Raw genomic sequence first — 15,824 nt, 5'->3', positions numbered from 1 at the left:
CTTTCTTTCTTCCTTCCTTCCTTCCTTCCTTCCTTCCTTCCTTCCTTCCTTCCTTTCTCTTTCTTTCTTTCTTTCTTTCTTTCTTTCTTTCTTTCTTTCTTTCTTTCTTTCTTTCTTTCTTTCTTTCTTTCTTTCTTTCTTTCTTTCTTTCTTTTTCTTCCTGTAGTTTCTCTAATTTTCTTAAGAGAGTTATCCCTTAAAACAGAGAATTTTTTTAAAAGAGTGACAAAAACTTAGCAAAACCAATCAACAAATGGAAAAATACATTATATTCAATATTACACACCATGGCCCCTACTTCTTCAAAAGCACAGGGGAGCATATTTAATCATATGACTTCTTTGGACCCAAACTTATTCTTTACAGTGATATGGGGAAGCAAATGTTAATTGAATTTTATACTACTTTTATGCTCTACTTTAGATGGTTTATCTCTAGAATTAAGGAAATAATTATGCTCTTTCTAGATTTGTTCACAAATAAAGTACTGTGTTCATTTTAGGAAGGACTTTGATAGATTGGAAGATATTTTTTAAAAAGTTGACATTTAAGAAATCGACAGGAGTTGAAAATTACAATATGTGAGGATTAGTGGAAGGAATTAGGAATATTTAACCAGCAGAATAGGAGATTTAGTGGGTACAGACTTCTGAATTCAAATACTGGAAGGACTGTTAGGTTGAAGAGGGATTAGACTTGCTTGTTTGGTCCCAGAAGAGACATATGGGTGTGTAGAGAACATAGATCCCCTCCACAATCTTTTACCATTCTATCTTCCCAGCTATCTAATCTGATATCCCTCCCTAAACAAATTCTCTCTCCAATCTAGGTGGGACACTTATTGTTCACAGAGCTTCATTTCTCAACTGTGCTATTGGACAGTTTTCTTAAACCTTTGTTTGAATGCAGGAATGAATGAATTCCAGTGTGACATTCTCCATTATGCCTTCCCTGATGACTACATTTAGTATCAGGTCCTTTCATCCCCTAATGACTCCAATAGAGTACTTTGTTTTGTTCCCTCAATGATTTGTGCCTCATCATACTACAATGAAAAAAGCATTAGCCTTCAGGGCAGGAGACTTGGGTCCAGATTCTATTCTTGCCTCATAGTTGTTTTATAACCAAGTCATTTAATCCTTTGAATCTGTTTCTTACTAATGGAATTAGAAGGTAATGTGTATACTATTTATATTACAGAATGGAAGTAAGGAAAGCACTTTGTAAAACTTGAAACACTATGCTGTCATTCAGATGTATTATAATTATTGGCAGCATAGCTGATAGAGTGCTGAACTTGGACTTGAGAAACACTGGTTTCAAATCCTGACTCTGACACTATTTCAGTGATTATTAAAGTCCTTTAACTTCTTTGTGCTTTGAGAAGAATCCTAAGATATATGTACTCATTTCACAGATTTAGCAGTTCGTGGAGGATGTTCCCCATGCTTATAAAATCAGATTGTAGGCCTCATTGTCTACGTATAAAAATTATCTGTGAACCCTCTATTAAACTAGATGGCTCAACTTGAATTAGTTTTCTTTCTCTGTGACTTTCTCTTTGATCTCCCTAAATAAAAAAATGGTTTTTCTCCTCTCTACTAGTTCTAACCTCATATAAGAGCATTAAAAAAAACCCTAATTCTTATCATTAAATAATCTAGTTTTATATGTTGCTTACTTTCCCTACCCCATAATCCCAATTCTAACATTATAAACTCTACTGGGGGGGAGAACTTATTTTATTTAATCTTTTAATTTTTGTCTTACACAGTACATTGAAAATTATAGCTATTCTATAGAGAAGTAGGATGGCATAGTAAGGGCTGGCATTGATGTCAGAAATATCTAAGTTCTTTGGAATGCTTCTAAATGTTTAAAAACCAACCCTCTGCAAAAACAAATTGCACACTTTTAAGTTTAATCTGCATTGCTAACCTTTTCTCCACTAATTTCTTAAGTCTAGACCAATGATTCCCAAAGTGGGTGCCACTGCCCCCTGGTGGGTGCTGCAGCGATCCAGGGAGGCAGTGATGGCCACAGATGCATTTATCTTTCCTATTAATTGCTATTAAAATTAAAAAATTAATTTCCAGGGGGCTAAGTAGTATTTTTTTCTGGAAAGGGGGAGGTAGGCAAAAAAAGTTTGGGAACCACTGGTCTAGACTATCAGCAAAATAGTCATCAAGCTCAGATTTGTACATAGTTGATTTCGAGGTGAAAAAAAAACCAATTGGCTGGAGCTAGTGGTATCAAAGAACATAGAGGAGGAAAAAATAATGAAATATTCATTTAAAAAGAAAATAAATAGTGCTTAATAAAGGGACATTCGTAACATGCAGTTATAGTGAGTTATCAAAAATTGGCAAATATTTGAAAATAGTTGGCAAATATTGCCTGTAAGGATACCATATTCAAAGCTGAGAATTCATTTCTTGACCATGCCTTTGTTTTTCTTAGCAGGTCTCTGCCATGGGTGACCGGGGAACAAACAACCATTCTGAGGTGACTGATTTCATCTTTGCAGGTTTCCAAGTCCACCCCGAACTCCATATCTTTCTCTTCCTGGCTTTCCTATTTGTCTATAGTATGGTCCTCCTGGGGAATATCAGCATGCTGGCTATTATACTGATCGATCCCCGACTGAACACACCAATGTATTTCTTCCTCGGCAATCTTTCCTTCATTGATTTGTCCTACTCCTCTGCTGTGGCTCCAAAGGCCATGGCCAATTTCTTATCTTCAAGTAAGTCCATTTCTTTTGCAGGCTGTGTGGCTCAGTATTTCTTCTTTGTCCTATTCATGGTAGCAGAAGGTTTTGTCCTGGCAGCCATGGCCTATGATCGCTTTGTGGCCATCTGCTCCCCACTCCAGTATTCCATCCGCATGTCAAGACGCCTTTGTACCCAACTTGTGGTTGGATCCTACTTTTGTGGCTGGGTCACCTCCATTCTCCTGGTCTGTATCACCTTTACTTTGTCTTTTTGTGCCTCTAGAGTTATCGACCACTTTTACTGTGACTCCCACTCCATTGAAAAGATCTCATGTTCCAATATTGTTATCAATCGAATGGTGTCATTAACCTTGGCAGGAATCATTATTTTGCCCACTCTGATAGTCATCATGGTATCCTATGTTTACATTGTGTCCACTGTCCTGAAGATCCGATCTGCTGAGGGTCGAACAAAAGCCTTCTCCACTTGTGGGTCTCACCTTGGGGTGGTGAGTTTGCTGTATGGGACTGCCTTCTTTGTGTACCTCATTCCTCCCAACAACCCTGAGTTGCGTAAAGTGGCATCTGTGTGTTATACCCTCATTACTCCCATGTTGAACCCTCTTATCTATTCTCTAAGAAACAAGGATGTCAAAGAGTCCCTGAAAAGAATTTTAGGGAAAACAAAAACTTTGCTCTAAATTTCATAGTTTTCTCCCTCCTTTAGTTCTATTATTTTTGAATCAGAGAAATCTCCTTAGGAATGAATTATTTCTAGTGGTGAAAATTTCCTGTCTATTCTGTTGATACTTCCTCCAGGATACTTTTGTTGCAAGTTTCTAGGCATCACAATCAGAAATGATTTAATAACTGGGCCACTGAGAAGCCAATATTTCATAGGATCTTTGGGAGTGTCCTAAAGGAAGTTAGGTTAGAAGTACATTTTGGTGAGTTGGTGAATTGATTGGGGTACAGGAAACTGGCACTCTAGTTTGTTTATCAGTGAAGATTTTTTCATTCCAGTTTTTTAAATAGGCATAAAATTTCTCCTTTTAGTGGAGTTGGTGTGGAAAATGGAGATGAGGATAGATGCAAGGGGGAAAAAAGCATATATCTTGTTAAATCATCAAAGTAAATGACAATTTTTTTGCTTACTCATTCCCTGCTGCCTTGTATAAACAAAAGGCAGTTGATTAGCATTTTTCAGTTCATCCATAATTCTCTTCTAGCTTTAATTTTCCATACAGTAGGCATATGATCAGTCTTTCAACTGAACTCTTAGAACCTTCAGTATCTAGGTTTTTTGTGTTGTTCAATTTAATCTGGTCATAAAGGAAATATTTATTAACCATATACTTTGTCCACATCACAAAGCTAGGCTCTAAAGCTATAAAAACATAACAAAATGAAACAAAACAGACCCTTCCCTCAAAGACCTTCCAATCTTCTGTATTTAAATAAAACTTCAGCGTTGTTCAGAAAATCACAATGACCTTTTTAATATAGTCAGTTCTGATTTGTGAAAATGAAATGAATCAGTTGTTTCTATAATATGACAGGAAAACTGGAATTTAGGTATGAGATGATTGAGTAAATGAGACTGTTGCTTTTGTCTATGGGATATGTGGAAATCAGCCTCTTGAAGTCATAATTCCTTCTATGTATACTTTCTATTTTGGCCTAATGGATAAATAATTGGCACCAAAGACCAAATGATTCTCCCAAGAAGTCTTGCCTCTGACACCTACTGCATAACTTTTAATCACTTGGTATTCTAGGCAATTCTCTAAGATTATAAATCACAGAATGCTGCTGATCTTCATTCACAGAGGAATTAACTCCAGCGAATCTTCCTGAACCAATGGAATCACTGGCCTGGTAAAAATATGTAAAATACACACACATGCATATATTTAACTATATGTAAATATGCAATGCATACATGTATACATATACACATTACACAAACATCACCTGTACATAATACACCACACATGGCATATACATATATGTATACATGCACGAATTTATAAATAACCCATGTAGCCAAGTGTGTGAACATGCATGGATATATGCGTCTATACAAGTACACATGTATGTATGTGTATATAATCATCAAAATAGAATTCCACTCTAACTATACACATATATACACACATATACATATATACCTCACTAAACTTTCTGCTATATTCATCTTAGAATTCATTGAAGATTTTGGTTTATGATGAAAAATATTAAAACATCCACTTGTGCTTTTATAGAGTTAAATGTCCAAATGAATGTGAAATTCTATACATTTACCTCTGATAATGCAGAGCAGCAACCCTGATATATATCGAGTAAAAGAGAAAGTCAGAATGCAATTAAACATCTACTATGCATTATTCGATGAATGGAGAGTTCTCCTTTAAACACTGGGATCCATTCTGTCTATGTCTATGTTTGTCCTGATGATGCCAAATATGTAGATAAAAACTGAAACTGAAAAATATAGTCAACTCTCCAGGTAGGTTCAAATGTACATATATTTTTCATGGTGAACCATAAACCTCATGTGGATTTGTGAATGAATTTCCCAGGCTCCCTTCCCCAGGAGACACCTCAATAACTTTCTTTCTTAGAAGAAAATAAAATACCACCCTTGGAGAGTGATGTCCCTTCAGGATAGGAAGTTGTAAGAATTTTTTGTTCCTATCCTAAAGATGGAAAAATACAGAAGTTAAGTGATTTATTTGGTTGTCATATTCCTCACCACTACCAATGTCTAGACAGCTGTTTTCTTTCCCTATGAATGCTAGTCTAGTACATTAAAGAAAAAGTATACGAGGAAGTAAAAGTCCCTCTGCCACATCTTCAATATCTGTCTGCATTGTTTCTTTGGGATGTTCTTGGTCCTATATGAGCCATTTATATTTCAGGATGACCCTGTTTACTCCAGAAGGATATGGAAATGATCATTATACCTTAAAATGTGGATTCAATGAATGAAAAACAATAGTGTATCTGAAGTAGGACAAAATCAAGATTTACAGAACCTCTATTGGTTATTTCAAGTTATTTCAAGTTAACTTTGAAAACTGATTGCAATGTTAGAGGTGAAGCCTCATGAGTAAGCTAGCATCAGATACTTCTAATGCTGGAAAGGTCCTTCAGTCATACTAGCTCTACTCCTAACTCCAAGCACAAATGCCACCTAATTTATCCCACACAATTCTCTAGCTTTTCCTCAAAGTATCCAGAGGAAGAAATTCTATCCTTTAGTCCAGTGATTCCCAAAGTGGGCGCCACCACCCCCTGGGGGTGCTGCAGTGATCCAGGGAGTGGCGATGGCCATAGGTGCATTTATCTTTCCTATTAATTCATAGTAAAATTTTAAAAAAAATAATTTCCAGGGGGCTAAGTAATATTTTTTTTCTGGAAAGGGGGCAGTAGGCCAAAAAAGTTTGGGAACAACTGCTTTAGTCCATGATAATCTAAGCATCTTTAAAAATTCATTTTTAGAACCTGAGTTCTTGCCCTGAGGAATTGGCTTGAATTTTACAAATCTATGTAGAAATGTTCTGGTAGATTTTTAATAATAAGCTCCCCCAAAATGCAGACAGGCTTTTAATAATAGTCTTTTGTATAAGTGTCTGGCAATTTTTCTCAATTTTTAGCTTAAATATCTTTTCTGATTTGTGCCATAGTTTTTTTTTTTCCTTTGTGTGAGAACCATCCAGTGTCCTGGGATTTATAGTTGTAGTCTCTCATTTCCAACCTCTCTCTCACCCAGTCATCCCACCCTCATTCCATTTAATGCCTGCATTATTTGCCAATTTACCTGCTGCTGCTGTACAGATAAGCAAACTAGAAAGAAATAATTTCTGAATTTCATCCACAAGATACAAGTGACAAAAAAAGTGTTTCCTACATGCTCTATTCCAATTTTAAAGTACACCACAAAGGATCGCTTATTCACACACTACTTTGCAATCTCTTTCAGATCTCCCATTGGGCATTCCTTGAAAAGAGTTTGCAGTAACTCTGAATTGGAATCAATTTCTTTGAACTCCTTTTTCCACAATGCTCATTATAGTCTCTCCATTTTCCTGCTCATTGTTAGTATCTCTCATAAAATTCTTCAGTGAAATATTGTTCTGAGGTTCCATTTTTGTTTGTAGAGATATTCAGTGAAACAGAAGCTAGTCCTAATTTTTCCTCAGGGTGTAACATGACCCTAAATCAGTTTTTTTTGTATCACATTTATATTGATTCTATTATTTTATCCAATACAAAACTCATCTTGTTGATAATGAATACTTCTGATGGAAAATATTGAAAATGGCAAAAAAAGCCCTGAAGTGGGGATCATGAAACTTGAATGCTAGCCATAAGGGCTTTATTTGAATTTTATAAACTTATGCAGAAGTGTATCAGTGGTGAGCTGGTAGTCATTCAATTATCAGCTACCTCAAAGTATGGACATACTTTTAAGTTTAATCTGCATTATTAATATTTTCTTCTTGATTCCACCCCCCAGAAGTCTTTTCATTTTTTAAAGCTTGGAAATCATCAAAACAATATATCAAACCCTGAACTGTAGCATTTGCTGATTTCCGAGGTATAATACTAACACTAAAGAATTAACAATCAGATTTCACAAGAACTTCAAGGCAGTCCTAGCCTACCTTTGTGTGTAAATGTGCTTCTTCCCCTCCAAATAAAAAACAAGTTATGAGAGAAAAAATTCAGTTTTGCAGGTGAATGTAAATAGATTTTTTTCTTTCTTTCTTTTTTAAAACCCTTATCTTCTGTCTTGGAGTCAATACTGTGTATTGGTTCCAAGGCAGAAGAGTGGTAAGGGTAGGCAATGGGGGGTCAAGTGACTTGCCCAGGGTCACACAGCTGGGAAGTGTCTGAGTCCAGATTTGAACCCAGTATCTCCTCTTTCTAGGCCTGGCTCTCAATCCACTGAGCTACCCAGCTGCCCTCGTAAATAGATTGTTCAAAAGGTAGATATAATGGTTATCAGTTTAAAGTTAAAATACAAGATTCAGTTAAAGAAAGACTTCCAAACTCTCTGTTTAACCCTATATCTCATTTTTCATTGAAAAATATTTCCTATTCTAATGTGTTTTATTATTATATTTTTGGTGTGGAAAACAAAGAGAAGTTATATATTTTTTTTAATTATCATACTTCAAGGAATATCTTCCCACAGTGCCAAGTTATTGGGGGGGATGGAATCCACTTTATTTTCCTCTTGTTATCATCCAAGGAAAAGAATCCCTGTCTTTATGAGACCCCTACAATTGATGTTGCTGGTTGGCAACCCAGTACATGTTATGTGCCTTTTCAAACACCCTGTTACAAAGTGCTGACATTCCATGATGGAAGAACACCAGTAGGGGCTCAGAAGGAGTTCATAATACTATGATTCGTTGGAGTGGATAATTCTTCTGGTTACATGGTTTCTCAGTCAGAATTACAGTTGTAAAATGTATTTTCAGCTTCGACTTGTAGAAAGGTGAGCTTCTCAAGGACAGGATTTTTTTTTTTCTTTAGACAATATCCAGAAAAGTTTATCTGTGACTAGTGGATGCTTAAAAACTACCAAATCAAAAGAATAGTAACATTTATATTGTGCTTACTATGTGCCAGCCACTGTATTAAATGCTTTGCAATTATTATCTCACTTAATCTTCATAGCAACCATAGGGGATTAGTACTGTTATTATCCCCATTTTACAAATGAGGAAAGTAGGGCAAACAGTGGTTAAGTGATTTGTACAAGTATTAAGTTTCTTAGGCTAGATTTGAATTCAAGTTTTCCTGACTCCAGTCTCAGTACTTTATCCACTGAGCCACCTTGTTGCCCATATTGTAAAAGATTTAAAAATACTCATTAGCTGGGCTACATGGTTCTGGCATTAGAAAGTCAGACATCTCTATTTCGTGGAAAATACAATAAGTGGTGAATGGATATGAACAGTTTTCAAAGGAAGAATTCTTAGCTTAAAATGAATTTTTGAAAACAGTTTAACTCAAGCAATTAAACATCAAATAAGCAGGTGCGTGCATACACACACACACACACACACACACACACACACACACTAAATGGTCCCTTTCCTCAAAGAGCTTATATTCTTTTGGAGGGAAACAATATATATGTGTTAAATTTAGTGCAACATATGAACAATTTAATGTTTTCGGGGAGTACATTAATAGGGCAATTAATGGTGTAGTTAAAAAGCTGCTGAAAGGGTACAAATGGAATTCCAGATTTCATTATGGAAAGGTGGGGTAGAGTGGGATAGAGACACGGGAGGGATCGATTGATAGGATGTGGTAGCCAAGGAAGAAAACTTAATTTGGGAGTCTAGGATAAAAAGATCTTTACTATTTTCATGTTAGTCATGTTAACATAGATTTGTTTATCAATGTCTTGGCAAGAGGTGGAAAGCAGGATGATGGTCAAGAGAAGTAATAAATCAACAGTAAGATAATGAATCTTACATCCTGCCTTTTGTTCAATGAATTGTTACGGGGGAGTCTTAAATTTATATGAATTATAGAAGGGGGAAATATTTGAGGAATTTACTCTTTAATATTTAGGAAGGTCAGTTCTTTCCCAGAATTGGAAGTCTCATTTTTGGCCAGTCAAATTTTGGTTTTAGACTGGAAGTCATCGTAAAGGGTGAAGGGTGGCAGAGCACATAACAAATCCCTCATCCTACCTAATGATCAAGCAGTGGTAATGGGGTTCCAAACTCATTTAGAATGGACTTGTCAATAATGATCATTGTCATTCTTTGGCTTACACCCTTTATGGTGTAAGGATTCAGGATCATCTCCAAAATAAGCTTAGGAATAGCTAATATTTAAGTTTCATCAAAAAATGAATGATGTCAAACTTGGGAATAATTTAATAGATATAAATATTCCATGTAATAATATATACCCCATGTAATAAACATAGATATAATAGGAACATTAAGTTTTGTGTGGTGGGGTGGAGGGAATGGCTATGAAAACACAGGCACACTATAGATGAAACTGGGAATTGGACTAAATATCCTGGATGTAAGTTGGAGTTAATCATGAAAGTGTTCATATACCTTGAACAGGGGAACCCACCAATGAGCATATTCATCAAGGAAGGAAAAAACAAAATAAGAGATATAATACTACTAAATTATTTAGAGTAGAAAGCACTGGAGTAGCCAAGACTTGAAAACAATTCTCTTTGAAAAAAAAAAGGTATGAAGAGGGAACAGTAAAAACACTTATTGAGAGCACTATGGTCTCAGAATATAAAGAAATATTTATAGTGCAACGATAAATGTTGAAGATGAGGAAGTAAGAGAAACGTAGATGGAGCTGTCTAAACTAAGACAAAGTGAAAGGACAACCGCAGGAACAATATACTAAATGACTACAGTAATATAAGTAAGAAGATCACTGAAAAGAAGCCAAATTTTGAGCAGTTGGAAAGTCACTGATGGTTCTAGCGTACAGCTAGAAAATCAAATGCTTTTTTTCTCTTCACAACATGGAAATAAAGAACTATTTGTGCAAGGCTCTTTCCTATACTGTCATATCAGTTCATTGCATTGGGAATTTTTGCTTTTCTATTATAAGGAGTGGGAATTTTCAAGAATAATTGTGATGCAAAGGAAAAGAATATTAATAAAAGCTATAAAAGGATTACATTCCTTTTTTTCTCTGTTATCCCCTCCCTGCCTTTAAATTGTTTTTGTGGCAGTATATCAAGATTTTGATATACAAAACACGAGTTATTCCAATATAACATAGGTATATATGTAAACATTTCTGTCGTTTCTAAATAGCTGTTTCAGCAGGTTGAAGCAGACTGGAAGTTTGGAGGAAACATTTTCTCCATAGAAAAAGTAAGCTTAGAAATGAAATGAGTTAGAGCTATAAGGTTGTATAGAAACTCTGGGGATGATAAGAACTTGATGAACTTTACTGATTTCTACCTTGAAGGAGATATTCTTTGTTTTAGAAATCTTCTGTCCCATGAGCATATTCTGATGAGATTTACTACAGAGAAAACATTCCCATTAGAATAAAGTTGATCTTTGGCAACTCCAGAGATCCCAAAGTTTACACATTTTAACTCCAAAGTTAACACATTCTCTGACAAAGTCATGGGTCCAAATTCCCAAATAAGGAAATTAAATGAATTTTATTCTCTGTAATGTTACATATGTTTGTGTAGCACCCCTTATTCAGTGCATTGCTCACCACCTGGCAACTGGCCATCCATTTATGCTAATTAAATTTTTATCTTCTAGCCTTGCCTCTGAATTTATTGACCTTTAGTTAAATAGACCAAAGTGGGAGGAATTAGTTTCTGAGAGGATTTTAGGAACTGGGTTGAGAAATTCCATAACAAATACAAAGCTAAAAGAAATAATATGAAATTAAAATAAATGAATGGAAATGATTCAATTTGGGAGGAATTAAAGAAACTAAGAGGTGAGAGTGGAAGTTCAGGGCAGTTGGAAACAATAACAATAAAGACATGATGAGCAATTGTAAATTTTCACAGAAGTAAAAAAAATGGGTTTCAGTCCTCAAATTTCCTTACAGCAAATTCTCACTTTATCAGATGAGCTCCCCTTCCATTTTACTGAAATCAAGGGTTGAATTCCTTCAACTCTACTTTTAAATGTGTTAGAACTCTTCCTTCAAAAGGTTAACCCTCTCTCTAGAAGGATCTGATTGCTTGTGCCTTTACTAAGAGTGTGATCAATCATTTTCTTTCTCGCATCTTCACTTTTTTCTTTCTACTCATTCCTTTCTCTATATCTTGGTTTTGTCCATCCTTCATTTTTGAAAGGGACCAGTGATATCATGAATGATGTATTCATTTGAGTGAGAATTAGATTTAACTGAGGCAGAGTGGCACAAAGTCATCAGCTTCACTCTCTCTTCCAGAGTCATCAAAGTACAGTGGCAGGACAAAAGTAAAGATGACTGGGATGCATTGGATGACCTTGAAGTCTTCAGTGTTTGACCAAAATCTAAGTGTTCCATAGTGCTTGCTTCAGCTGCATTCATGATCACTGGAAAATATTGTTCTCATTCACCCATTCTTTTGGGGAAATTCTTCATATGCTTGGGTTAGACATCCTCCTAACTCTCAGATGGATTCCAGGTCTGCTGGTTACCTTTACCCTGGTTTAGCCTCTCTGCTGAGATGGTTTTACCAGGGTGTGACTGCTAAATATGCTGCAGCTTCTTGGGGCCACAGGGGATGTGGTTCCATCTATCTTTAAATATATCAAATCTTTATGATTCTTTAAAAAAAAACCTTCCTCTGACTTTGCTGCCTTCTTAAGTGATTTACTTTTCATAGTGTTCATCTTCACTGTTGAATACCTTGAAAAATGAGGCTATATTCCATGCCCTTCTACATACATAATTACTGATACTTGTATATTGATTCCGTATTTGACCCCCAATGGGCTCTTCATTGCCGCTGCAGGTAGCAGTTGGTCTAGAAAAACTCCATTCAATTTTTATTTAATATAACTTTTCCTTCTCAAATTTAAGTCTTGGATATCAGTTATGCCTAAAAGATGTTTATCATCTTGTGCTGAGATTTACAGTTTTTTTTAAATCAGCTCCTTATATTTTAAATTGGTATCTTAGATATTAACTCTTTTGAATTACTGATTATTTGTACTGCTTTCTTTCACATTCTACATACTACTAATTTTTATATCTGGTACGGAGGAAATGTTTGAAATCTTCTCTTCCTTCCTTCCTTCATTCCTTCCTTCGTTCCTTCCTACTTTCCAAAGTTTGAAGACCTCTGTTTGATTTGCCAGTGTTTGGGAAAATGGAATCATTTTCAGTTACTAGAAGAGTTACTCTATATATCTGACCAAGATCTTTTCATATCTCTGTCTTAAATTAAGCATACATTGAAATTCTGTTTTGCAATAACTTCTTGTTAATCAATTCTTTATTTTCAAATTCTTCTTTCATAGCTATTAAGTGCGAAGTTTCTGGTGTAAACATAATCTCCGGGTTGGAAGTTGTGTAGATCAAAATCTTTGATGTATCAAGCCTAATTTGTGAAGTTGATTTAATCGTTGCTTGAGCAATTTGATATATTCATATAGCTTGCATTCCATACCTAGGTGTGATAATTTGTGAATGCTTTGAGGTGCTTTGCCATGGAATGGTGGATGTCCATACAGCATTTCAAATGGTGAAATATGTGTGATGCTGTTCGGTTGGCTTCTTAGGTGGAATAGTGCTAATGGCAATGCATCAGGCCATTTCATATGAGATTCTGCACATAATTTTGCTATAAAATTTTTTAGACTTTTTTTTTAGCTATTTTTTAGACTTTTATTCACTCGTTCAATCTGCCCACTAGATTGCGGCCTAAATATTGAGTATAGATGTCTCTTAATTCCTAATGTTTCATAAACTGTAGCTAGAATCTTATTTGCGAAATGAGACCCAGAATCTGATGCAATATGTAATGGTATAGAGAATCTAGGTATTAATTCTCTTAGTAAGATTTTCACAACAAAAGCTGAGGTGTTACGCTTTGCTGGAAAAGTTTCTGGCCATTTAGTTAATCTATCCACTATTACTAAAGCATATCTATAACCATTACTCCTTGGCATTGTGATGTAATCAATTTGTAAGCATTCAAATGGTGTGTAAGCTAAAGGTTTTCCTCCCAGACTATTAACTTTTGTGATTGTCTGGTTGTAATGCATACAAATTTTGCACCTCTGTGAAATTCTCATAGCAACTTCATATATGCCCCTTGCATTCCAATGCCTATTTATAGAATCTGCCATGCTCAGAGTTCCATAATGCCCTTTCTGGTGTAGTGCATTGCAAAATGTGTAATATAAGGATTTAGGTAACATCGGTTTTCCATTTGCTCCTAACCAAACTCCGTTAACAAGGTATGCACCGTGATGTTTCTTCCAATCCTTCACTTCCTTTGGGGAGTATGCATTTTTTAGATCTTCTTCCTCCACCAAAGATAAGTTCAGAATTGTCAGAGGTCCATATCTTGCTGCATATCTGGCAGTCAAGTCCGCTTGTTTGTTCCCTAATTCGATTGGTCTTTGGGTTTTTGTATGAGCTTTGCAATGGATTACTGACACTTGGGCTGGTAATTGGATTGCATCCAACAACTAATTAATTAAATTGCCATACGCTATTTGTTTGCCATTTGATGTAATGAAACCTCGATTTTTCCAAATTATGGCAGAATGATGGACGCTCAAAAAAGCATAACGAGAATCAGTAAAAATGTTAGCTTTTAGATTTTCTGCAATTTTTAGAGCATAGATTAGGCCCATTAATTCTGCTCCTTGAGCACTCATGGTAGATGGTAATGATGAGTACCAAAGGGTTTCAGAGGCTGTCACTACGGCTGCTCCGGTATATCTCTGATTGCCTACTACATATGATGATCCATCTGTGAATAAGGTAATATCAGGGTCTTTCATTGGCTTATCATCTAAATCAGGTCTTGTTTTATGCATGATGTTAAGTGCATCTTCACAGATGTGTAGACTTTCTCCTTCCAGAGGTAAATCTGGAATTGGAGTTGCAGGATTTATGTTTCTGCACCGGTGAAAAGTTATATTTTCACTAGCAAATAGAATCACTTGGTATCTTGATAATCTCTGAGAAGTGAATGCCTGTAAGTTGGTGTTTCTTAAAGTAGATTCCACTTGGTGTTGGGAAAATACTTTCAGTTCACTCCCTAATACCAAGGATGAAGATTTTCTAATCATGATGGCTACAGCAGCTATGGCTTTTAAACAACTAGGCATACCACAAATCACTGAATCTAACTTAGAGCTGTAATAAGCAACTGGTCTAAGTCTATTTCCAAATGTTTGTGTGAGAACACTGGAGGCTATCCCTTTGTCTTCATGCACATATAGTAGGAATGGTTTGTCATGATCAGGGATACCTAGGGCTGGAGCTGATAGAGTAAGTGATTTTAATTTCTCTAATGCATGGATATGTTCTTTATTCAGCTTTAAGGGTTCTGGAACTTCCTTCTTGGTTAGCTCTATCAAAGGTCTTGCGATGTAAGCATAACCTGGAATCCAGTTTCTACAGAAGCTCGTTATTCCTATGATTGTCCTGAGTTGCTTTTTGGTCTTAGGCAAACTCAAATTTTGTATATCTTGTGTTCTCTTTTTGGAAATTCTTCTGGAGCCTTTCTCTAGGATGAATCCTAAATAATTTACTTTTTCCTTCACGAATTAAAGTTTCGATTTGGAAATTTTATGGCCCCTTTTGCCTAGCTCTTTGATCAAGTGTACGCTATCAGTGTAACAGACTTCAGCAGATGGTGACATTAGCAGGATGTCATCAACATAATGTACCATTTTGCTGTCAAGGAATGTTATCGACTCAAGGTCTCTCTGCAGAATTTGGCAAAAGAGTGAAGCTGAATCTGCAAATCCCTGGGGCAAACGCATCCAGAAGACAGATTTACCTTCCCAGGAGAAAACGAACAGCTTCTGGCTGTCTCTGTGCAGGGGAACAGAGAAGTACGCAGAGCTCAAGTCCAGAACAGTAAACCAAGCAGCTTCAGGTGGAATTGCTGCAATGATTTGCGATGGACTTGGTACCACGGCATAGGTCTTTTGCACATGGTCATTTATTGCTCTTAGATCTTGAACTAAACGCCATTGAGTCTTTCCATCAGGAGATAATTTTGCTTTCTTTATTGGCATGATTGGTGTATTGTATTGCGAAAATCCATATTTTAATATCCCTTGCTCCAATAAACTCTCTATGATGGGTTTCACTCCTTCTATCACTTCTTGACTAAGTCTGAACTGAGGAATTCTTGGAGGTAAGCCTTCTTTCACCTCTATCTTTACTGGTTCCACTGACAATATCCTGCCCACTTCATTTGAATTTTTAGCCCACACATAATCTGGAATATCATCTGGAACCTCATAGATGTTATCAGTTGATTGGTATGATGGTTCCTCACTACATGTGTCTGAAAATAAAATGGGATGGTGTTTCAGAGATCTCTTAGATATGTGTAAATAAATTTGCCCATCCGTTTGACATTGGATGGTTGCAG

At 36.0% G+C, this 15,824-nt stretch overlaps 1 protein-coding gene across 1 annotated transcript; it reads left to right on the top strand.

The window, feature by feature from the left end:
- Window positions 1–2,466: 2,466 nt before the first annotated feature.
- LOC123250551 (olfactory receptor 9K2) lies at window positions 2,467–3,414 on the top strand. Its single transcript, XM_044679677.1, has one exon. It carries the CDS (start codon window positions 2,473–2,475, stop codon window positions 3,412–3,414), a length of 942 nt encoding a protein of 313 aa, XP_044535612.1. The 5' UTR covers window positions 2,467–2,472.
- The last annotated feature ends 12,410 nt before the right edge of the window (window positions 3,415–15,824 follow it).

Source organism: Gracilinanus agilis, chromosome 5 (genome assembly GCF_016433145.1).
Source record: "Gracilinanus agilis isolate LMUSP501 chromosome 5, AgileGrace, whole genome shotgun sequence".
In the NCBI taxonomy this organism is placed as follows: Eukaryota; Metazoa; Chordata; class Mammalia; order Didelphimorphia; family Didelphidae; genus Gracilinanus; species Gracilinanus agilis.
This window is presented reverse-complemented; position numbering and strand designations above follow the sequence as displayed.